Raw genomic sequence first — 24,971 nt, 5'->3', positions numbered from 1 at the left:
ACTTGCACGTTGATTCTTGATCGACTTCTAATTCTCGTCAAATTCAAGATCATCGGATATGGCCCCTATTACTATCGTGTATCTTGATCTTCTATTCTTTTGTGACGGCCGGGGACACACAAGACCCTTTCGTCTCTATATAAATTAACTTGATTATATATTAAGATATGTTCTTTTCAAGTTTTATTTATATTATGTCATATTGAAATTTCACTAAGTTAAATGTCAGAATATTTACGAGTGTCAACTATTCCCGTCAAATCGTAATATTTCGCCATTATTATAGCTAATTTTGCCTGCCCCATCGGACCGGAACGAACAAATGGTTTTAGGGTTGTATGGAGAGCTTGTTTTTATTGCGAATAAAAGAGTTAAAGCCGCGAAGGTGGTAGTTCGGTTGGTGGGGTGCGGGAAATAAGTCTTGGTAGTAGTGCGGGGCGTGAAATTGTTATGGGTTATGTTAGAGGGGATTACTATATTAGTCATCTCGAGAATGTCTTTTTTTATTATTATTATTTAATAAAAAAGTAAAAAAATTAAAGTTTTTAATTATTACTCTATAAATAATTTTTGGAGAAAAAAAACTAAAATCTGTTTATTTAACTTCTAATAATACACAATTAAACATTTGATTAAGAAGATTAAACTGTAGCTTGAACAGTCACGCACCGAAGGAAGGGCTGAACTGAATGCGTCGCACCCTGTTTGATTCTGTTCTCTTTTCGCTCTCTTTCTCTCTAGCTTTTGTTTTATTTCAACCAACCCCAACTTTCCCGTTCTCCTCTCTCTCTCTCTCTCTCTCTCTCTCTGCGTATTTTTCATATTCGTCTGGAAAACAATAATATATTCAGACACGCAATGCAGTGTTAATTTTCTCTTTAATTTTCTGACCCTTTCTCAGGAATTATGGGTACGTTTTCGTGCTGGGAGAGCCTTTCTCATCAGCCGCTTCTTTGCGCTACTCCTTTTTCCATCCCTTTAATTTGCTTCGGAATTTAAGGCTGCAAAGGAATCACCATTTTCGGAAAGTGTGTCACACTCTCTCTTTCTCTTTCTCTCTCTCTATCTCCATCTCTCCTCCTGCCGCTTCAGGTTGTAGAGAGAGAAAAACAAACAAAAACCCATTACAGAGGCAAAGCAAGAATCATCAGTATCATGAGCGGTTTCATTGAAAAGTCGGTTTCTTTTGAGCGGCAATCGATAATCCGACCACTCATGCTTCGGTTCGCGTGCTTTGATGCGAGCTGAAACCGACCCCATTTTTCCCTTTTCTCTTTTCACTGATGAGGGTATTGATGATGAGCAGCCCCACTTAGATTTCAGTATCTTTTTGCAGGTTTTGTTCCTTCGTTTTGGATTTTCTGTCCAATTGCCTTGTTCTCTCGCAGAACACTGGATTCTGCGGCGAGGCGTCCCGCTGCTTATTTCTTAGGATTCCGAGGAATCATGCCTTTTTCTTGAGCTGGGTTCCTAGTTCTTACTAATGGGTTTGGGGAATTTGATGATTTGATGGGTTTGATGATCATTTCCTGCAATTGGGTTTTGGGGTTTTGAAGCGGGTTTGTTTGTGATCAAATGGGTTCTACTGAAGAGAAAGTGAAAACCAAAGGGCTGGTTACCGGCGCACAGACTCTGCTTGAGGAGATGAAATTGTTGAAAGAAATGCAGGATCATTCTGGTTGGTCTCTTTGAACTTCTTTGCTTCTTCTAATTTTCAGTACTTATTTCCTTTGGGCTGATCAATTTTCAGAATCCATGTACTGTTTCATGATCTCACTAGTGGTTGTTTGTTTGTTTGCTCTTGGTTTGATTTAGGGGTTAGAAAGCAAATCAATTCGGAGCTATGGCATGCATGTGCTGGGCCGCTGGTGACTCTGCCGCAGGTTGGAAGCCTTGTGTATTACTTCCCACAAGGGCACAGTGAACAGGTTTTCTTCTTCCTTCTGTTCATTGGACTTCTTTTTGTCTTTTCATTCAATTTAGCAATTGGAAGAAAAGGCATTGTTATTGCCAATGCATGAAGAAAAAAGGGGCCAGGAATTGAACTAAAGGGTATGGTATCATTGAGCTATGTAGATGAAGCTTTCTGTTTTTTCCAGTAAAATATTATCTGAAAAAAGTTTCAGTGAAAAAATTGACTCCTACAAATTGCTAACTAGAAAAGGTGGTTTTTTTGCAAGTCATTGTTGTGAGAGTGATTTACAATCTGATAAAACTACTCTTAGAATAAGATCAATATAATGGTTTATCAAGAATGTTGCATAAAAATTTGAAATGTATAACCTAGTTTTTTAAGAGTGAAAAAAAAAAGCTAAAGGGCTATTTTTGGGGGTTGATTTTTACTTTTTAAGCATTTTTTGGGGGTTCAAAAAGGCATTTAAAAAAAATGCCTTTTGGCCCTTTTTAAGCATTTTTTTGGGGGGGTCCAAATGCCTTTTGGCCCTTTTTAAGCAGGAAATCATCAGAAAAGAGCTAGTTCCATAGGACCTGAATAATTAGTTTCCCTAAACATTGGGACCTAATTGAAAATAAGAAGAAATAAATTTGATCAGAATGAAGTTGTTCTGTTTTTAAATTCAGTATGATGTACTTTTTAGACATGGAACCAGATCAATCCAAAGTTCTTTCTATTTTTGTAGAAGTTTACTGAAATGCTATTCAGAAATTATTCCACTTAGTATCTGGTTGAGAGAGTTTCTTCTACAGCAGATGAGGACTAGAAACAAAATTGCCCTTAATGTCCTGTGAGATCTCACTTAAGATACACGTCTCTTTGTTATTTAATAGATTTTTATGATCTACAAGACATGGGATAATGGCCTTACAAAAATATAGCTATTGATACAGATAATTGGAGAGCTAGAGTTTATGGAGCTGACCCTACTAGTGGGGTTAAAGCTTGTGATTCTGATCTTTTTACATGTTTTAAAGTAGTCATAGAATGCGAGAGTGGTGAGCTTAAATACTTGACAGAAACTTGTGTTGGCATAACGAAAAATGGGCCATTCATCAGAACTCAGATGGTTTTCCTTCCATAAAATAAAATTTGATCTGGAAATTAGTTCAGTTCTGGAATTCCTCTATATCTATTCTCGGGTTTTATTGCTCTTCAAATCTCTTGCAGCAGCATCTTCCACACAATATATGGTTTATCTTATTTTCTTAGTACTCAAATGGTCAAGCTTTGTTGACTCAACCATTCAAAAACCGAGATGCTTTCAGGCTGATCCACTGCCCAAAGTATGTTGATAATTTGCATGGTATACTCAATATTCATTTTTGGTGAAATGTCGCCACTTTTATGCCACAATTCCTCTCTTGCCTGCAGGTGGGAGTGGAAGAAATATTAGAGGAACTGATCTTGTTGTTGCTAATCTTAATTAGCTCGTGCACTTCATGCTGTAATATTTGGCTTTTAATATTACCTTGCTTGAACTTCACGGACGCCATGCATTTTTGGCTGAGTTGTATATCCTTTTGTCCTTTCATGTTTCGAGAGGAAGTTTTCATTTATTATATCTTGCTGGCTGATGGACTGTTCAAATTTGTTGTATCAGGTGGCAGTTTCAACAAATAGAACCGCGACCTCACAAGTTCCTAACTATCCAAATCTCCCATCTCAACTATTGTGCCAAGTTCATAATGTTACACTACATGTATGGCGCTCTTGATGACTTTCTTGTTTATTTATACAGGCAAACATAAGTCGAATATAGCATTTATGTCCTGAGTACACAATGGAGTTTTTATCCATTCTTACATCTCTGACAGGCAGATAAAGATACAGATGAGATCTACGCCCAAATGAGCCTGCAGCCTATTAACTCTGTGAGTCTGCTTATTTAGTGTACACTTAATATCCATTCAGTATATATATGCCATTTCCTGTTGAAAATGTGATTGCTGGAAGGTAGTGGAATCTGCTGCTTGTACTAAATATATATCTGTGATGGATCAGGAAAGGGATGTCTTCCCTGTACCAGACTTTGGATTGAAGCCCAGTAAACACCCAAGTGAGTTTTTCTGCAAAACTTTGACGGCAAGTGATACAAGCACACATGGTGGCTTCTCAGTGCCTCGTAGAGCAGCAGAGAAGCTCTTCCCACAACTGGTGAGGCTTAATATTTCAAAATGACACTTGAGTAGCTGTGTAGGATTTGAGAAATCCCATATCTCAACCTTAGAATCATCACTTTTTGTTATTCATTATTTATTTAGGACTATTCAATGCAACCACCAACTCAGGAGCTTGTTGTTCGAGACTTGCATGATAATACCTGGACATTTCGTCATATATACCGCGGTGAGGATGCTTATTCTTTCCTTTTTCTACTTAGCATTTGATCACAAATTCTTTGGTTTCCTATTTTGTCTTTTGATCACACACTTTTTTTTTTTTTTTGGGGGGGGGGGGGGGGGCGGGGAAGGTTAAGGACAACTCAATTTGTTTAAGGAAAGATACTTTTTCACTAGCCAAGGCATCAACTAAAGAAATATATGGTTCATTCTATTTGCAGTTATTACTGTTCTATTTTATTTTGTATTCTTAAGGCATTGCTTGGTTATCTTAAATATTTTTTTCTTCTTTTTGCATTTATATAGGGCAGCCGAAGAGACACCTTCTGACAACTGGTTGGAGCATGTTTGTTGGTGCAAAGAGACTTAGAGCAGGTGATGCCGTCCTATTTATAAGGTATTTACAATTTGTGATCTAGGCATTTTGGTTTTCATCCTATTCATACTGCAAACATCAAAGCTACCTTTCTCTCTTTCAACTGAACTGCAAAGAAAACTATTCCACCTTTTGAGCACCACTGAGTAAAAATTGATACACATGTTCGTGGCTGCTTTATATGTAGTTCGTGCAAACTTCCTTGCTTGGGAATGGCTGTGTTTGCTTAACGTTATTAAATTTTTAGAACTTGTATGAATTCTAACAACTTCAATCAGTGGACTATATTTACAAAGATCACGCTCTTTTGTCCCTGCTGGAGGTGCTTTCCGATGAAAGCTGCAGCAATTAGCTGTTGTCGTCATTTCTGAACGTCCTGATGCTAGCTTGGTTTAGCATCTGCAACTAAGTTCTGTATTTTTCTTTTATCTATTTTGTGAGCTTTGATTTACCTTGCTAACCCGCAAAAAAAAAAGTAGTTACAAATGTTTGGCTGAGATGTAATCCTTTCTGTACAACTGTATGATACTTCACCTGGTGCATCCTATTATTTCAGCAATTTCATTTTATTTTTCAAAATAGGGACGAAAAATCACAACTGCTACTGGGTGTGAGGCGTGCAAATCGTCAGCAAACAGCTTTGCCATCATCAGTGTTATCTGCTGACAGCATGCACATTGGTGTCCTTGCTGCTGCAGCCCATGCTGCTGCTAACAGAACCGCATTTACAATTTTCTATAACCCAAGGTATGTATGATGCCTATGTATGTTTTTGTTAACTAACGGATTTCTATGTCTCTACATGGTTTCCTGGTTGTGTTCTGATCTTTACTTTTCTACAGGGCGTGCCCTTCTGAATTTGTCGTTCCTCTTGCCAAATATCAAAAATCTGTGTACGGCACCCAAATCTCTGTTGGTATGAGGTTCGGGATGATGTTTGAAACTGAGGAGTCAGGAAAGCGCAGGTAGAGTTGTTAGGACAAATTTTTCCTTAAGCTACCAGATGCTTGTCTTTTATATCATGAGAAATACTCATTTTTATCTACATAGGTAGTCTTATCTTTGAAGGCTTTATTTCTCTCTCTCTATTTTCTTTTGAAGTTCCCTCTTTGAAAGAGCATAAAGATGATAAAACACAAGGAGAAGTGGCGGGGCGCTCTTCTTTCTTTTTTTGTTGGGGTTGGGGGCGGGGGGGTGTTCACATAGTGGAATTTTACTTCAAAGTAGAATTAGCTAAGTAGAATGCTCAATGGTATCAAATAAAATGCTTAAGTGGTACAAGTGTGTCTTAAGTTTAAATGTAAGTATTTGCTCTTTGATCTGTGGAGACCTTGGTTCATGTTTCTAATCTTTTCTGTAGATATATGGGTACAATTGTCGGTATAAGTGACCTGGATCCACTGAGGTGGCCTGGTTCCAAATGGCGCAATCTTCAGGTGGGCCTGTCTACTTAGTACTTGTCTGATCCTTATTCCTTGACCTGAATGTTTGTCGAGATACAGTTAAGTTGTCTATTGTTCTGACTTTTGTTTTTTCTCCTCTGAATAGGTTGAGTGGGATGAGACTGCCTGCAGTGAAAAACAGAATAGAGTTAGTCCATGGGAAATTGAGACTCCTGAAAGTCTGTTCATTTTTCCTTCTCTTACATCAAGTTTCAAACGACCTCTACAAATGGGTTATTTTGGTAAGTTGATTTTCTATTTTTGTCGTCAATTCTTGAAGTTATAGTCAATCATGGACTGGCCTCTTTAGCAGGAGAACAAACTGAATGGGAGAGTCTGTTAAAGAGACCTTTCATCCAGGGTACTGGAAACCTAAATGGGGATCTTCCACGTGCCTCGGTTTCAAGCCTATGGTCAGAACAGCTAATCCGTATGCTATTAAAGCCTCAAAACAATCCCGGAGTTGTCGCGCCTGTCCAAGACCCTGCTGCTAAGGGTGCTCTTTTGCAAGAGGCTAAGACTCTACCACAGGCCATGATTAAGCAGAAACCTCAGCCTATCCCATCTGAAAATATTTTGTTGGAAAGTGAAAGCTGTCCCCCGATCCAGCTCAATCAGACCAATTCTACAAATACAAACTTCTCTCAGCAAGCTGATCTACAACGAATACTGCATGCTCCAGACAAAATTGGAAATCAATTGTATGGGGAAAATATAGAGCTGTCAAAAGTAGAACCTGTACTTGCAGTGGATCAGTTAAGCCAGTTAACTTCTCCTGTAGGCCAGTTCAGTGAAGATAGATTAGTTTCAAATCTTACAAACCAACAGAATCTTGTAAATCAGCTTGCATTCCTCAACCAGAGCCATTATCTATCCCAGCTGCAGACTAGCCCATGGCTTGTACAGTCACAGTTGGAACCAATGGTAGCCAACTCTCGACAACTCGATGTCCAACAATTAGACTGCACTGGTTTTAATGGTTTGCTTCCTTACTGTGATGCTGAAGATTGGAATCTGAACCCAGCTACATGCCAACCTCTAGCTGGAATTATTAGGACACCTGGACCTTCTTCATCTGTCTTCGGGAAGCAAGAGTCTTCTGTGGTGACCTCTGAGACAGTTAGGCCCGCTGTATCCTCGGTGGACCATGAAGAGTGGGATCACCAGCTTACTAATTTGAGATGTTTGTCCCAGCCGAACCAACTTGCTCCGTTACCCCAGCAGGATCCTTACAATTTTCAGTGTAGATCTAATTCTAATGGTTTGAGAGATTCATCGGATGAAAGCCATAACCAGAGTGAGATATATAGTTGTCTTAACTTTGATGGCAGCAATGGTGGAAGCACAGTGGTTGATCCTTCTGTTTCGAGCACCATCTTGGATGAATTTTGCACATCAAAAGATGCTGCTTTCCAGAACCCCTCAGATTATTTTGTTGGCAACTTCAGTTCAAGCCAAGATGTTCAGTCCCAGATTACATCGGCCAGCCTAGCAGACTCTCAAGCTTTTTCCTTGCAAGAATTCCCAGATAACTCTGGTGGTGCATCCTCGAGCAATGTGGAGTTTGATGACAGCAGTCTCTTGCAGAAAAGCGCATGGCAACAAGCAGGTCCGCGGGTACGGACTTACACCAAGGTAAGAATTTTATGGTATCATAATAGCATATTTTGATTGGGGCGTCCTTTTATGTTTACTTAAAAAAATGTGTGCCCCACACATTGCACTAAAGGGCATCCTACTGCATGAAACTCCGCACTTTTTGAAGGTTATTTTACTAATGCAATCTTTTATTTGCTCTTGCAAAGAGACTATTTCCTAAGGCTCATCCTAATAGAAATTAGACTATTTCCTATTTGCTCTCAAACTTGTAACAATTTAGTCTCAAAAGGAGCAATCTCATCGTTGCTACTAAGGCTCATCCTAATAGAAATTAGAGATTTTTCCTAGTTCCTTGGCTCTCCCATTGGTTGCTCCAAGTGCGGAGAAGCCAATCATTTGGCAAGTGGCTCTCTAGTTTGTATAGGTCTTATACTTGCTTTGCAAAGAGGCTGTATAACGACTAAAACCTATGGCCTTTAGTTACGAAAGAGCAACTGGATTGTTGCTATTAAGGTTTGCCCTCAGCTTCACTCATTTCTCTATAAAAACTAAACTTCCTGAACCCGTTGAATAGAAATTAGAGCTGTTGTCTGGTTCATTTGCTCTCCCCTCGGTTGCTCTAATTTGGGGTGGCATCACGGTTGCTCCAAGTGCAGAGAATCCAATTCATTTGACAAATGGTTTTCAATCATTGTTGTCTACTTGTAAATGCTGCATATGAAATAAATGAGAGATTAGACCGTACAAATAAGTAGGTCTAGAATAATATTTTGGCAAGATGGATTGATTTGATTATCCCCCTGTGGTCACAAGTGGTTGGCCCTTCTGTTCTTTATTGATGGAGGTGGATTAGTTCTGGGTTTTTTTAGTTCATGTTTATGCATGTTTTCCTCCGATTCCTGTTAGATGAATCCAACTTTTGTCCTGAACATTCCCATTAACCATAGTGATGAATACGTGCTACTGGCAGATTCAAAAGGCCGGGTCTGTTGGAAGGTCGATTGATGTCTCAAGTTTCAAGAATTATGACGAGCTGCTCTCTGCCATTGAATGTATGTTTGGACTCGAGCGGCTGCTCAGTGACAGAGGTTCTGGCTGGAAACTTGTGTACGTGGATTTCGAAAATGATGTTCTACTTGTTGGGGATGATCCATGGGAGTAAGACTTCTTCCTCTTTCAATTTCCCCTTTTCACTGTCCAAAGCCAATAACTACAGTTTTGGTCCTTTTTGCAATATTGGATGTTCTTGTTAGACTCCATTCTGATGCATCCAACTCCTACGTTCTTGCAGGGAATTCGTTAGCTGTGTTCGATGCATCAGAATTCTATCGCCTTCAGAGGTTCAGAGAATGAGCGAAGAGGGAATGCAGCTTCTCAAGAATGCTGGCATTCAGGGCGCTAATGGATCAACACAAGTCACCATGCCCTGACCGATGATCTAGTAGGTCAGACGACTAGTTTGTGCGCGCTTTCTTTTGCTTGCTTGACTGAAAATTTCGGATGTTGTAGTTAAAAAGGGGACCTTTAGCCAGGCCAAGAAATGTACTTACTGAAGCTTTGATGCCATTAGATTAGGAACTTTTGTCTTAGATTTGTTCCTGAAGTTGCAGTGCATGTATGAACATTAAATGGAGTTTGCTGTAGCAGGAATGAAAGATATGGTGAGAAGGAAAACCGTGTAGCATATTTCTATATTCATTATATTCCAAACTGCCCAGGATAGAACTATTTTGGTCTTATATATTTTAAAAATAATTTTGTAAATAAAATTTAAGGGTAATTAATTTTCCCCAAATCTTTAAGACTAGATTCTGGTTTATGAGCTCTGTTGATACAGAATAGTTCTATAACTTTCAGAACTTGTAACTTTATCAACACTTTTCTTGACTTGACTCGACTCTTGGGGAACATCTTTACTATTTTTATGCTTATACAAGGATCTAAAAGCTTATTTATGAATCGAACTGCCTTGTCAACATGAAGCCAGAGGAGAAGATGAAGATCAGTTTACAAGGATCTCTCCATACTGCTAAACAAAATGCAGTTTTCAGTGCCTATTTGCTAGCCACAACCAATCTAGGAAAGGAAACTTCTTCAAGTTGCAGGCTTTTAAGATAACTCTTCTTAAACCTTAAATCTTAAATCCCGCTTCGGCTTGTTCCCAATCATTTTCACCTTGAGGTAAAGGCAAGTTCAACCCCCAAGTAGCATATCTGCCTCGCGCTCTCACCATCCTGAACACAAGTTTTTTCACATTTCCACTACAGAATGGCATCAGGCGAGTCCATTCTAAGGTCTAAGTTCCCCATTTTTTCATCTTGGAGCTTCCTCGGACCATCCATGGTGAGAAAGAAAGGAAAACAGAAAGAAGAGACTGTTAAAAATGACACCGTTTGAGAAAGCTTGGTCCATGGAGTAACAGAAGGGGGGTTAATCGAAAAACAATAACGAACCATAGAGGCCTGAAATATCAAAAGTAAAACGCAGGGCATCTAGGTGAAGTTTACACTTCAAAGTTAGGGGGTCAGTTGGTCCAAGAACACATTACCTAGCCCAAGAAATCAGATTAACAGCTTGATCCGGGACATGTCACAGTGGAACTTGGCATCAACACTAGAACAGAAGCCACACGACATGCAGTAGCATCCAACAAACTAACACGAAACGAAGATGCAGATATCAACAGCATTGGTGGCACTGAAACTATGTAGGAACAAGGGCATTGTAAAACCAACTAGAAACATGTCCAGATGCTAAAACATCAATATCAAATGACTTCATAAACTCTAATATTGAACATAAATTTGCAGAGGGGATGAGACATGCTTACTACAAGAAGAAACACATATTACAAATTTGTAATTTGCAGAGGGGAGCAACCTACAATATCAGCTTCCATCATCAATGAGCCTCATTTATTGGACATTACAAAGAAATTCCGTGAGGATGTCAAGTAATCAAGTCACATATAATTCAATGTGACAAAAACAGGACCTATAACAGTATGCTTACCTCCCAAAGCTCCGATAAGAGCTCATAGACATGGAATATGGATCATACTCTCACTGGCTTCTGTAGAACAGCAGACAAATAAACCTCGGATTTGCCTGACCCGTTTACCTTCTCTCCCACAACCCATTTCAGCTTCTTGTACCCAAACCGCTCAATCAACCGGGTTAAAGCTGTCTTCTTTTCATCCGTGGCACAATAGAAGTTGTCCAGCCAAAACAACCCACCGGCCCTCAGAATCCGATCAATATCAAACATCAAAAAGTCCAACTTCTCAGGGCGGCCGCCAACATCCAATCCACTGGCAGCATGGACCAAATCAAACACATTGTCATAAAAAGGGAACCTATGATCCAAGCTCAAGTACAGAGGAAAAAGCCCTCTCGCCGCGATGAACTCATTATAGGGGGCGTCTACGTTCAATGTGGCAGTGACAACAGTCACGTTCCGCTCGGCCATTCTTGCAGCAAAGGTCCCAGACCCACCACCAATATCAAACCCTATTCTGATCCCACCACTCCCCATACCCAGAACATCATCAATCAGGAAATCGTTCTTCCCCCTGGCCCTAACAAACCTCTGATTCTCGAACCCATTAACTAAATCAAAACAACCGACACAATCTTTACTCAATTTCTTGGAATTCAGGCAGTTTAAGTTCTTGCAACCAAGCCCACTCCAGTTAAATATCTTATCACTAGCATTCTTCCAGAGAGAAAGAGGGAAAGAGAACAAACCCAGCTTAGGCACGGTCTTGGCAAAGCACCTCCTTCTGGGCAGAGGCTCGCAGCCTTGCAGAATCAGCCTCTGGCCGAGGCTCCAATCATCAGGGCAAGGCCCATTCACTTTATAGTTCATATACTGAGCCAACAAATCCACAGATTTCTCGCACGAATGGCCGACGGAAGCCACCATTTCTGTGATCCCAGTCCTCGAATCCTTCCCCAACGGAAGCTGGTGCCGATTGAGAAAGACCTTGAGCTCGTCCGGGATATTGGGTTTCGAAAGATCGATGCTCTCGTAGCCGAGAAGCTCCTTCTCCATCTGGGCGAGCTTCTTCTGAGAAGAACCGATCTCCCTGAGGATCAGCGTCACCTGCTCGGAGATGAGTGAAATGTTCTTGTGCCCATGGTGAAATGGATGGCTCTTTGGGGCGAAAGTGAAAGCGTAGAGAGCGAACAGATTGGTGGAGATTACGGCGAAGAGCATGAGGCCGTTCACGGCGGAGGAACAGAGCGTGGCCCTTTTGAATCTGGCCGTCCCGTCTCCTATCTTCAACGAAACAGACCCCATTTCTGCTCTGCAAAAACAAGGATTGAGCTGAGGCCAAAGGGTGCGTGGATTTGTGAGAGTGTCGACGATTAAGAGCGAGAGAAGATGGATATCAGATCGAGATTCGAGATCAAAGACCGTGCAGTAGTAGTAGAGGTGCTAGTAGTGGCCGGTTGGTAGCAAAGTTTGAGTCTTGGCAACGTCTGTGATGTATCCTCGTGAATTGGTCTTTGGCAAGCGATATCGGACGGCTCAGATAACGCGATCCCGAGGTTGAGTCAACTGTCTGGTGCTTGAGTGTTGACGGCCCAGGGGACCCACTTATTAAAAAGCATAATAATTAGTGAACTATAATTAATCCCATTTAATAAGGCTAATCTAACCCTCCTATTTTACTTCATAATAAATGTATTCAAATGTTAAAATTAATTGAATTAAATATAGGTCAATTTCATTTTTCTCTTCATGTGTTGTTACTTTTTTTTCTTGTGGTTATTTAAACTTTTTGTTATTTTAATTACATATCTAGATCTAATTTTTGAGTTAATTTAATTTTTATACTTTTAATTTATTTTTTATGTGACAACCTAATTTTTTATTATTTTAATTACACTTATAAATTTATATTTTTTAGTTAATTTAGCACTTATACTTTCATATATAAAAAAATAAATAAAGTGAGATAACAAAATACACGTCACACTCTACTCAGCTCAAAACACATGAGCTAAATTGACTAAAAATGCAGATTTAGGGATATAATTAAAATAATAAAAAGTTTGGATTGTTACAAAAAAAAAAATCAAAGTATACGAATTAAATTAATTCGAAAATACATGTTCAAAGTATAATTGAAACAATAAAAAATTTAAGTGACCACAAAAAAAAAAGGTAAAAGTATAGTGGCAAAAATATAAATTTGGCTATTAAATATATTTTATGGAGTCTTAAGAACATTTCTTAGCAAAACCCTTTTATTTGGTAATATTAATAACTTTTTTAAACATAACGATCAAATATAACGGGTGCATTTGATTGCAAGCATGAAAATAAAATATTTTCTAGGCAATTGAATTATTTATAATTAAATTTTAAGGAAAATGTTAATTGAAAGTATTTGATTGACTTATTTTGTTGTTTATAAATTATTGTACTTTTCTAACTTTTAATATTTGATTGTTATTTTTTTTCATGAAAATAATCACATACACATATAAATAATCAATAATTAAATACACAAATTAATAATCACCTACATAAAATAATCAAATATATGCATATTCAAAAAATAAATCAAATATACATACACAAAATAATCTATTTGCCCAGCAACTTCAGCCATAACTGTTGTCGCCATTGTCGTTCAGCCACTCCCCACTACCATCGTCATTCAACCACTACCCATTGCCATTACTGGTGACATTGCCTATTGCCATCGTCGCCCACTACTATTGTCTTCTTCACTATCATCGCCCTTGCCACTGTCTTTTCCATTGCCATCACCCTATCCCATGGCTGTCGTCATCGTCTTCTCCAATCATCGCCTTTGCCATGGCCCTTGCCATCGTCTTCTCCAGTCACTGCCAACTACCATTGCCACTGCTCATTGCTTGTCGATGGTCGCAACCGCCGATGGTGAAAGGGGAAGGCCAACGTGGTAGGTGATGGGCGATGTGGCCAACGTGGATTTTCCATTTTCATGGAAAATCAAATCTAAACCCCCATGAGAAAATCAATTCCATTAAAAGTGAAAAAAGATGGTCACGTGACTACAAGTGATAAATTATTTTTTATAAAAAATTTAAACAATCAAATATCCCAAAAACTGAAAATTGGGTGGAAAATAGTCATTTTCTATGAAAAAAATGATCAATCAAATAGACCCTAAAATGTATTTTATTTTTAGATAAAGTGTTTTTATTATATGTATTTTTTAATATTTAAATAATTATATTAATTGATTAGACAATTTAAAATATTGTTCATTATCAATAATTAATAAATATTAAAATAAAATATAATAAAATATATCTTATTTAAAAATAGGTCGTAACTCTTATTCTACCGGTTAACATTACCCTTCTTTTAGGTACGATGAACCTATTATATGTTATTTTAGCTCAAAAATATTTCTATAAATTGATAATAACTATATCTGTCTTGTAAACAAGATTTAATAAATACGTTTTATTTAAAAAATACATTTATTGCTTTAACATTACCCTTTACAAAATAGTGATGCTAAAAGTGTAGTAAATGCATTTTGATTTTAGATAAGATGTAATTATTGTATTTTAGTTTTGATTTTAAAACACTATTTTTATTTGATGATAAATGTATCGTGTTTTAAAATAATTCATTTACCAATATGAGTGCTTTGACATCGAGAGCAATGTGTAATGTATCTTATTTAAAAAAATATTTATTACATTTAGTCATTATTTAAGGTAATACCAAATACTACCATTTGAAAAACTTAAATTATTTGATCCACATTTTAGTTTGATTACATATATTTATCTAGTAATTACAAAATATTTTCAATAATAAATTATTAAAGATGGTAATGACAAGAATATTTCATACAATTAATACTATTTGACAAATATAGTTTTATTTTTCACTTTTATTTTTATTTTATAATACAAAATTTAAAATAGAAAAAAATGATATTAATTGTCTAATTGTTGTCTAATTACAACAATAAATTTATTTATTACAGTAAAATATCTTAATCTGAGTTTATAAGTGACTTGCAAAGAAGAAAATCAATTAAGGGCGCATGTAATCTCCCATGCCAACCTTCTGATACTTAATTTAGTATCTTAATTTGAGTGTAAAATGAATAAAAAATATAACTATAATCAATGTAGAATTCAAAACATATTTTAATCGGACGAGAATTGTTCTATTTATAGAGATAATGATATTAAAAAAGTCACATTTTTTTGCAAGTATAACTAATGCACTCCTAAATTTTTTGGCAAACATATTAGAGATAGATTTCACTAAAAGTGTGTTTGATTATACATATTTATTATAAAAAATATATAATTATTACACATATTTTTTATAAAAATAATTAAACACTTTTAATTTTTTTATAAAAAAATGTGTATGGTATAAATATTTAAAAATTATTTATATGGAATTGATTTTTAAAAAGGTGAGATGATTTTTATATTTTAGGCCATCATTATTTAAAATTAAATTATAAATAATGTAATTAAAGACATCCTTACTCTCATAGAAAGTCTTTCGCATTGTCTGCAAAGAGGCTTCGGATCTAAACATCCCACGAGAATCTTCTCTTCTTGTGATTTAAGTGAACTTTTCCAAAAGAGCCCCTCGATGACGTTGAGGGAGGCTTTCAAAAAACGATCATTAAAGTCTCTTGGTATAAAGTCAATCATGCTCTCGATCTGAGGTCACTATGGTCTCTCGCTCTCTCGATGGCTTTGTGAGCCTCTTTCTTTAGGCTTCGTCCCATCATTGGGCATCGAAAATGTGACGAAGGAAAACAGGAGAAGAGCCGAGAAGAGGGAAGAGGCGATGGGAGCGTCGTCTTCAACCGAGCAAGTTCCAGCGGAGCAGCGCGAGGCCGAGAGCCTGGCGGCGTCGACAGGAGCACTTCCGATGCTTCGGAATGCTTTCACCGTCCTCGCCGATCCCCAAACCAACACCATTCCGCTTCACTCTCTTCAGGTTTGGAAAACCCTAGCATTTGTTCGGTAACCTGGAAAGTGTCAGGAAACTACTAAGATCACTCGAATTTAGCATACCGCACGAGTGGACGTTTCGAATTTCCGCTGTTCGGTTTGTTCGTAAATCTGATTGATTTACGCAGTTAATTGCGGAAACGCTGTATTCCTGCCGTGGTTCATTATTATGTGTCGGCAGTAGTTTTGGAGAATTGGAGTTTCAGATTAGATCACTGTATTGGTTATGAAACGGCCCGCCGAGTAGTTTGACCTTCTGATCGTTATTAAATATTTTCTTGTCCAAGTTGGGTTGAGTTGAGAAGAGTTTGTTGAATGTTTTTATATTATGTGCAGAAACGAGTTATGGGGAGAAAAAAAAGAAAAAAACTAGATGTTGAGATTTTATGTGAAAATGTTCATAAAATGGTACAAGAACCATGTCAAGCGTCGCCTGTTTGTTAGGTCGCTGTTCCAGCTTTTGTGGTAATTTTATGTTCTCTTCTTGCTTATCAGCTATCTATGTACTTGTTGCAGAAATGCTTTAGCTTAACCGTTCAGAATCCTGAATGTGAAGCAACTGCAATTCCAGCACACTTTCAGAGGTTGTTGGCTCATCTGGGACCATCCGTAGTTGACCTGTTTTTCTTGGCTGAGAAAGGGGGTATTAGTTGGATTGAGTTCTTGAGAGGTTACGTGAAATGCTGTGGTTCAGCGTCCGCTTCTTCATCATTTAATGCATTATTCAGGGTGTTTGCCATGGGAGTTGCAAAGGCAGGTCTTCCTGCAAAACTGATGTTTGAATCGGATGATGCTCATTCTAAAATGAGCGGGTTCTTAATACCCACTGATCTACTCATGTTTCTCTGGATGTGTTATATTATGTCGTGGGATTCTAAGGATTTGGAGTTGTTTGGCGGGGAAAGAAATCATGGTCTTCCAGATTTGAGTCATCTGGTGCTATCATCTGTTTTATCATGTGCTGAAGTTGGTGTTGACTTCAACCCATGGGACTGTGATATCTTGGGCATGACCATGCAACTTCCAGCAGGAAAACTTCACATGTGGGCTCTGAGAACAGTTCCAAGCCTTCCTGATTGCTTTACACAATTTGTCCATGGAAGAATCCAGAAATGTATTACATCAGAGGTAGTGCATATATAATTTTTAAATTGATTATTTACTTGTGGTTTCTCTAAGCTAGAAAATCATTAAGGGGCATGGATTAAACCTTTTTGGGATAAGTTTCATCCCTTATCTTGGTTATTAGTTAGTTTTAATTGATTCTGGCTTTAGATTGAAATGATTTAGTGAATCATTAGTTATATTGCTTGGCAAGATAGACACTTGATGATGAGGGTTGAAGATTTAAATTGTTTGTTTGTTGACTAAAATATGAGTTGATATGGATAAGAATTGTTATGCATGCCTAGACCCTAACAAGTGAAGTCTTTCCTTTTGTTTTGACCTTTTGGTCCCTCCAATCTCGAGTGTATCACACAGACATAATTTTGAATGTTATACCAGTAGTTATTGCATACTATTTGAGTTTGATTTGTTATTTTTTTCTTTTTTTCTGGGTTATTTGAGCTTTGGTTAGATGCTATTTTCTTTATTCTATACGATGTTTGTTTGTGTGTCCTTGATAGCACAATTTTGCCAAGGCTTTCTGCAACATTTTCTTAATTGATAGGAAAAAATACACAGCAGTTTTAAGCTATTAATGATTAATAAAATATCAATTATTTTGATATCTACGAGGATACTATGATTCAGTGGAATAAAAATACATGTTACTATTACCCTTTTAATAGTTGTTCAATCTGCATCTCTAGCATCTAGTTCAAAGATTTGTACGCTGATTGAGGTTTTGATTATCAGACCATGCTTTTAGATTTCAGCTCTGTAGAAGTTCACGCAAGATGTCATAGAGAATTAGAGATAGAGACCGGATTGACGGGGATGACTATTGAATTCTACAAATATTGTTTTTTGAGAGGCACTTGCCTTGAGCTATTTTATATGGACTTTTATAGGGGATGACCATACATGACTAAATTTCTTGAATAACTAATTTTCTTTTTTGGGAAAAAAATATTTGCAAGCGTAGAGCATTTATCATAAAATAGTAGTTTTATGAATAATTATAATGTATGGTCAACTGCTTTGGCATACTTAATATTTCCATTTTAATTGGATATGCTGCAGTTATATCGCTGTCCTAACACACAGGTGGTTGACAAATTTTAAAGAGTTCATCTAATATAGTCCTTGATACATTTTTGTCAATCTAAGTATGTATCGATGGTGGTTCCTGGGTTATACGTAAGTGGCAGCATATTCTTTGTTTGTTAGCCTGTCAATAGTCTTTGTCACCAACCATCCACCTTTCACTCTTCTCTGAAGATGTATATGTTCTTTCATTGTAAAACGTCTGTTCGTAGAAGTCTTGACTGGTCCTTGTCCTTTCTTATTGAATTATTTATTTTAATGGCTGGAAAGATGAATCACTTTCCATTTTTTTCTTGAAGAGTGAATCAATTGGAAAAGGAAAGATATAATTGTTCTTGAAATTGTCTATTCAGTAGCTTTGCTACTTTCTCAAGGAGTACATGATGATCCAGCTTGTTCATGACATTTGGCAAATGAGTCAGTTCCACTTGAAATTGGTAAACTGTTAGTGCTGGTTGATAATTTGTCATGTGTTAAAAGGCTTTGTATGTGAAGATGCTCTCCCCCCCCCCCCCTTCTCTCTCTCTCTCTCTCTCTCTCTTACCCACATGCACACACACATTTGAAAATTAACTGTCTTCTGCATGATTAAGGTTGGTCTTGTACCACAGATGCTAACTCTGGAATTTCATCATTGGCAGAACAAGTCAGACCCATCATGCTCATCTGTCCACGATCCTCCTGCAATAGTGGACCCCAATACTACTCATCTAACCAGAGGAAGGGCCTGGGCCATTTCCCTTACCATGAGGAGCACTTTAAGGGAGGAGATTTTGAAAGTATGCTTCTCCAGCTACAGTGGTGGAACCAATGAGAGCCTCCTTTACCGGTTTGTTCCCTATTTTTTTTACCTTGTCTCTGGGAATATATGTTTCTGATGGATATGTTTGTCAGTGTTCTTTTTAATGGCTGTGTTGCTATTTGTTTTTAATGTCTTATGAGGGGTAAATTTGGCCAGTGCTTTATTTTAGGCACAACCCTGCGATAAATATGGACTTTGTTGGAACCTGGGTTAGCACATCATCCAAGAAACCACTCTATTGCATTTCTAAACTGGTCCACTTTTTCTTTTCTTTTTTATTTTTATACCAAACTCCTTTTTTGGTCTCTTACGTGTAGAATTAGAAACATTCACTGTGCACCCAAGCAGACCATTTCTTTTTTTCTGTTTAACTCAACCTCCCTACCTTCAGAGACCAAATTGTCTCAGATTTTGCTGTGCACCTGAGCGGACCATCATGAAGCCTTCAATCAAGTTCTTTTTTCTGTTTAACTTAACCTGCCTACCTTCCAAGACCAAATTGTCTCGCCTCCACGGGCATAGCCTTGCGGTTGGGACCGTACACGTGTTGATCCCAAAGAGCCCTGGATTTAGCCGCTATATAGCCGGTGCAACCGTGCAAGTCCCGTGTTCGAATCCCACTGCTGGGTTCCGTGATTTAACCCCCTTGCAGAAATCTTAGAGTTGAGCTGCAGGGGCTCCCGAGGTGAGGGATTTTTCCTTTTGGTCCCAAAGACCAAATTGTCTCAGATCTTGCCATTCTAAATTTGGCTAACCCTTATCAAATATTCTGTAGATTCAACACTGCACAGGGCTATTAATCTCATAGTCTCGTGCAAGTCTTCACCCCTTTCCATCAGGCTGAAGAAGAGCTCAGCATCCACTTAGAGGGAGCTCAAAGGGATCATCCACCACACTTGGCAGATGTCTCTTCCTCTCACTTGCTCTTTCCTTCATTCCCTTTTCCTCTCATTCTTCTTTCTTAAGTATAAATGAGAAGTCCCTTGTTTTAGGGCTTTCCATGTCTATTAATTTGGTTGGGCAACTAGTATCATGCTTCACATTTAAAACCTATGTGCAGTAAAGTAATTACATATTCTGTTATTTTCTTCAGATATAGTCAATCCTATTATGTACGTCAATCATGTTTCTACATTCATTGTGTTACTCTTTAATTATTAGAATTCCATTTACTATTTATACCTGAAAACTCAATTTTCTATTATATATTGCTAACATTAGCAACCAGTTTGCCAATATGTAATTCTTCCCTCTTTCCAGGTTTTTATTTATAGCATTTGCATGCTTACAAAGATGTTATCAGGCTTTATTTGGCACCATTTTTTTTTTCTGCAATAATTGGCTTAAAGAAGAAGTACAAAGAAAGAAAAAAAAAAGTTGACTCAAAAAGGTATGGGGTTTTTGGTATCCATTTAAAAAAACTAGCTTTTCTTAGGTCTTTTGTAGCATCATGATGTAAAATTTGATAACAATACTCCTGTGGTCATGTTTGTTTCATGGGATAAGGATAAGTTATCCATTCTTATATTTGGTGCGACTTTTAAGAGTGGGATACCCTCTGATTTAACCTTATATCTCATGTGCATAGGATACACACATATATCATAGGGGGATTGTGTCACTATCACTCAAGATATCATTTGATTTCAGTTTAATAACACTGGTTTTGTCCATAAGTTCAGATCATTTTTTTTTTTTGGCTAGGTTAAAATAAATCTTAATCAAGCATCTGCTATATTATTTGTTAGGTCATCTCTTCACGGGAGAGGCCTGAATCGTTTCTGGTCAAGTGTTGAAGGTTACAATGGCCCCATGCTGGTTTTAATTGCTGCTAGTTTGGGAGATAGTTATGAAGATAATGGAGAAGTCAAGAGATGGATTCTTGGTGCACTTACTCATCAAGCTTTTGAGAATGAAGATATGTTCTATGGAAGCGCTGGCTGTCTGTACGCTATAAGTCCAGTATTTAATGTGTTCTCATCTTCTGGTATGTAATGTGAATGGGGTGGCTATCAGTTCTAAGAAGAACTATATGCCTGGAACCATTTATTTTCAAGAATCATAACTGTGAAACTGACAAAAAATATATTCACCAGCAGGGAAGGAGAAGAACTTTGTGTATAGCCACTTGCATCCTACTAGTAGAGTGTACGAGCCACACCCAAAGCCTGTAGGAGTTGCATTTGGAGGATCTATTGGGAATGAGAGGATATTTATTGATGAAGATTTTTCAAAAGTTACCGTTCGCCACCATGCTTTTGACAAAACTTACCAAGCTGGTTCCCTTTTCCCCAATCAGGTGAATTTCAAGGCAGTCTATTTGCTCTATATATTGTGGTTTTAGGACGGGCCTCTGATTTATGTCGTGCAATATTACCAACTATAGGACCCCCATCGCTTGTGAAGAGTTTTTGTTTGTGTTTGTGTGTGTGTGTTTTTTTTTTTTTTTTTGGGGGGGGGGGGGGGGGGGTTACCTGCCTTCCCTTTGTTCAAGTATACTACCTCACAAGTACAGTGATACCTATGTGACGAATGCCAATTTTCTTGGATCACATCAGAAATGTGATTGCGGGGGGTGGGGGAAGCAGCTTGGATCCACCATCTATTATTATGTGTTCATCTCTTCTATCAGTAGTTGTTTCCTTGCTTCTGGCATCTCATTCTACAAATGCCCTTTCTCTTGCAGGGGAAGGTTGTAACCTTTTTATTCTTCTCATGCCCTGTAGTATAATTAGCCTTGTATACTGAAATGCCTCATTGTCTTGTTCGTTTTATGTAACTTAGGGTTGAGTATTTTAACAATATCATTCATATCATATTCTTTTTTTGTCGGATACTTCTGCTTTTGTCAAAGAAGCCATATCCGTGTTTCTGAGATAGGCAACATAGTAGATGCATATTCTGCATGATATCTGAATGCAAGTTGGCATGGTGCAGGGGTTCTTACCAACTGAAGCTTCGGTTTTAGAGGTGGAAGTATGGGGATTAGGGGGCAAAAATGCCAAGAGAACCCAAACTTCTTATAAAAAGAGAGAAGAACTTTTCACTGAACAGAGACGCAAGGTAGCATCAAAACTTTTTGCCCGGACATTCAGAATTTTTATTCCTGGAAGACAAGCTAATGTTTGTCATCTTTCTTTCATTTTTCAGGTTGACTTAAAAACGTTTGCCAGTTGGGAGGATTCGCCTGAGAAGATGATGATGGACATGGTCTCCGATCCCAACAGTGTCAGGCGGGAAGATCGATAATGGAGCAGCTGCACAGCTAGAATCTCTGTGTTTGAACCTGCATATGTAAATGGTGTTGTAAATAACCCAAACGAAGGTGGTTATGCAAATAGTTTGCTTTGCTTTCCACTATAGACAACTGTCTTCTGCACTTCAAAAACAAGGTACAAGCTAATTCACACTGCTCAGGTCAGATAAGGAGGTTAACATAATTGTCTTAGGCCCCTTGTCTATTTTTTTTTTTTTTTTTTTCAGATCCTGCAGCCTGCTTTGCCAAGACATATTAGAATAAAACCTGCTTGGATCCGCAAAAGCTTTTGGTAGAGCGCTTGTTATAGTCTATTTTGACTCTCAGAGTTGTTTATTTGCAGTAGCAATGATATGGTGTTGCTCTTCTTTTTGTTTGTTTGCTTTGCCCTGCTTCCATCCCCTGTTCGGGAGAGAGATTTTACCTTAAAACAGAATGAAATGAAATGGAATGTTCTATTCAAAGCCATGGTTTCTGTTTATTCCATCTTAGAGAATAATGGATGGAATGATGACAGATGAAGTTCAAATTTGTTATTAATTTAATCACTCATTTTTCAAGTAAAAGGGCACAATGATAATTTTTTAGTTAATATTCTTATATTTCATCCATTTACATTGCATTTTTTTTTTTTTGTGTGGTTACTTTCCATCCCTTACTTTCCTAAACGGTAAGAAAATATTTTATATTGTATTCGACTTATTTCTGTTATATTACTAAATTTCTTCCAAACAAAGGCTTACACTTGTGCCATTTTGGTTAAATTTATATTTCTGTCTCTATTATGTGGTTATTTAAATTTTTTATTATTTTAATTATACACTAATTTGTATTTTTGAGTTAATTTAATTTTTTTATTTTAATATTTTTTTGTGTGGCAACTCGAGTTTTTCATTATTTTGATTTTATTACAGTTTTTATATTTTTGAATTAATTTAACTTATGTATTTTAATATGAAAAAAATAAAATAAAATGAGTTAATTTAATTTTTTTTACACGATAAAATATATGAATTAAATTAATTTAAAAATATAAATATAAAAGTATTATTGAAATAATAAAAAATTTAAGTTATTACATAAAAAAAAATTAGAAATTAAATGACTCAAAAATATAAATAGAAACGTAATCAAAATAACAAAAGACTCGAATAATAAAAAAAATATATATATATATAAATTTAGCCGTGTTACTTTTTTTTGCTTTTGTCGTCGATCCTCGTACGTTAGCACAAAGGCATCACGTTAGCACAAAGGCATCAAAGCATCTTCTAATTTTTGGAACAAAGGTGAATAATATTCACCGTCGTTTATTACGGCCCAAATGACAACATTACATGAAAATGACACAACTTGTTACATAACCATTCAACTTTCAAGAATAGGATGATTTGTCTCAAAACAAACAGCAATCATACCATGCAGAAGATACAGTTAAAACTTAACATAATGCTTCAAAGACATGGAACCTAACTGCAGCTAATTCATACGACAGCAAATCACCAAATTAGTTCTGATGATTCCCTTAACATAACCAACCGATTTTGACTGAGATCCAAGCTGTCGAGATGATCCTCCTGAGCAATGTGGGGTTCAATGAGATAAGGTTAAAGCTTCTTCTCTTCTGCTTTTCTTGGCTGAAATGAAGAAACGGAGGGGGAAAGCAGGAGGAAAGTAAATAAGATAGGTAGAATCCATGATCGAACTCTTACCCAATTTGTTTGCATGAATGCTGCCTATCAAAATGACCAAATTATTATAACTATAAAAGTGTTCAAAATTCAATCATGTGGGTAATTTGTTTGCATGAATGCTGCCTATCAAAATGACCAAATTATAACTATAAAAGTGTTCAAAATTCAATCATGTAATGAGACGAGGAATCACCAAATTATGTCTATCACAATGTTCAAATTCTATGATGTGATGAAGAGAACCAACCAAATTGTACTAATCAATCATATCATGTAGAGAACATTAATGGTTAGGAAAAGAAAAAAAAAAAAAAAGGAAAATGCTTCTTGTACATTGAGGGTTACACTTTGGGTTATAATTAGGTGCATAAATGAACAAAATGCCACCACAAAAATTATAGATTTGCTTCCCTTGCTCTTAGCTGCCTCATTTCTCCTCTTTCTCTCTTTTTTCCCATGTTCGCACCTTGCAATCGTCAGTCATCGCCTCTCACCTAGTGTTGATTGTCGCCTCCCATCGCCTTACGTCGATCATCACAGAGATGGAGGATTTGCGACGGTCAACACGAGACTAGGTAATGTAGTGGTTGGCGTGAGGTGAAGACAGTGAGAGTAAAACGACGATCGGGGATTGCAACTGGCAATCGTGGGAAGAAGGGGGATAGAGGAGGCAGTCAAGGGTAGGGAAGCAAATTTGTAATTTTTGTGGAGTCATTTTGGTCATTTGTGCACCTAGATGTAACTAAAGTATATGATTGAGTATACAAGTAGCATAATCACAAAAAAAAAAAAAATACAATTATGGAAACAAAAAAAGAGTTTACCTACAATGTTACAATTACTAAACTCATCAGGAAATCCCAATATTTTATCTTCAAACATTGACAGATCCCTTTCAATGTACAGCCTGATAAATAACTATAGTTTCACATCTCTTTTTTTATATGATGTTCCGTCACAACTCAAGAATTTTGAGAGGGCGGTACTGCCTCAAGAATAATTTGAGGAGTCTGCAGAACATCAAGGAGTAGACTACCACTACCACTACCACTTGCAGTTGCAGATTTTAAATTACCAGACCATATGAGGAGTCTATGTGTTAAACTTTTAATACACATTTTTTTTATTTTTGGATTAATCGATTATACTAATTAATAAAGAATAAAATGTCACACGGCACGCACCTCTATAGCTTACCTTTATTTACATTTCATAAAGAACCGAGAGAGAGGAGAGAAAGAGGGGCAGATTTAGCCCATGGACAGGGTGCCCGCCCTAATTTTTTACAAAATGGA

The 24,971-nt window shown here is 37.2% G+C and overlaps 3 protein-coding genes across 5 annotated transcripts; 2 read left to right on the top strand and 1 right to left on the bottom strand.

Annotated features, from left to right (window-relative positions):
* Positions 1–754: 754 nt before the first annotated feature.
* On the top strand, positions 755–9,387 carry LOC127807646 (auxin response factor 5). Of its 2 annotated transcripts, none has more exons than XM_052345668.1 (14): positions 755–1,678; positions 1,816–1,928; positions 3,558–3,656; positions 3,772–3,828; positions 3,959–4,111; positions 4,219–4,303; positions 4,603–4,693; positions 5,255–5,419; positions 5,515–5,637; positions 6,033–6,108; positions 6,221–6,356; positions 6,425–7,749; positions 8,684–8,871; positions 9,005–9,387. In XM_052345668.1, exons 1-14 carry the CDS (start codon positions 1,576–1,578, stop codon positions 9,141–9,143), a joined length of 2,853 nt encoding a protein of 950 aa, XP_052201628.1. In that variant the 5' UTR covers positions 755–1,575; the 3' UTR covers positions 9,144–9,387. The 2 variants fall into 2 exon arrangements, with proteins under 2 accessions (XP_052201628.1, XP_052201629.1); XM_052345669.1 differs by having other exon boundaries at positions 756–1,678; positions 6,428–7,749.
* On the bottom strand, positions 6,427–12,199 carry LOC127807649 (probable methyltransferase At1g29790). The gene is made up of 2 exons (XM_052345673.1): positions 10,726–12,199; positions 6,427–10,367 (listed from the first exon to the last, which is right to left on the bottom strand). Exon 1 carries the CDS (start codon positions 12,013–12,015, stop codon positions 10,768–10,770), a length of 1,248 nt encoding a protein of 415 aa, XP_052201633.1. The 5' UTR covers positions 12,016–12,199; the 3' UTR covers positions 6,427–10,367; positions 10,726–10,767.
* Positions 12,200–15,412: 3,213 nt separating this feature from the next.
* LOC127807647 (uncharacterized) lies at positions 15,413–22,446 on the top strand. 2 transcript variants are annotated; one of them, XM_052345671.1, is made up of 8 exons: positions 15,413–15,699; positions 16,230–16,841; positions 18,566–18,753; positions 20,475–20,713; positions 20,826–21,025; positions 21,664–21,789; positions 21,877–22,118; positions 22,210–22,446. In XM_052345671.1, exons 1-7 carry the CDS (start codon positions 15,547–15,549, stop codon positions 21,973–21,975), a joined length of 1,617 nt encoding a protein of 538 aa, XP_052201631.1. In that variant the 5' UTR covers positions 15,413–15,546; the 3' UTR covers positions 21,976–22,118; positions 22,210–22,446. The 2 variants fall into 2 exon arrangements, with proteins under 2 accessions (XP_052201631.1, XP_052201630.1); XM_052345670.1 differs by having other exon boundaries at positions 15,414–15,699; positions 20,823–21,025.
* Positions 22,447–24,971: the final 2,525 nt, after the last annotated feature.

This window comes from Diospyros lotus, chromosome 8, assembly GCF_014633365.1.
Source record: "Diospyros lotus cultivar Yz01 chromosome 8, ASM1463336v1, whole genome shotgun sequence".
Lineage (NCBI taxonomy): Eukaryota > Viridiplantae > Streptophyta > Magnoliopsida > Ericales > Ebenaceae > Diospyros > Diospyros lotus.
Note: the sequence above shows the minus strand (reverse complement) of the source record. Positions and strands in the feature narration are given on the sequence as shown.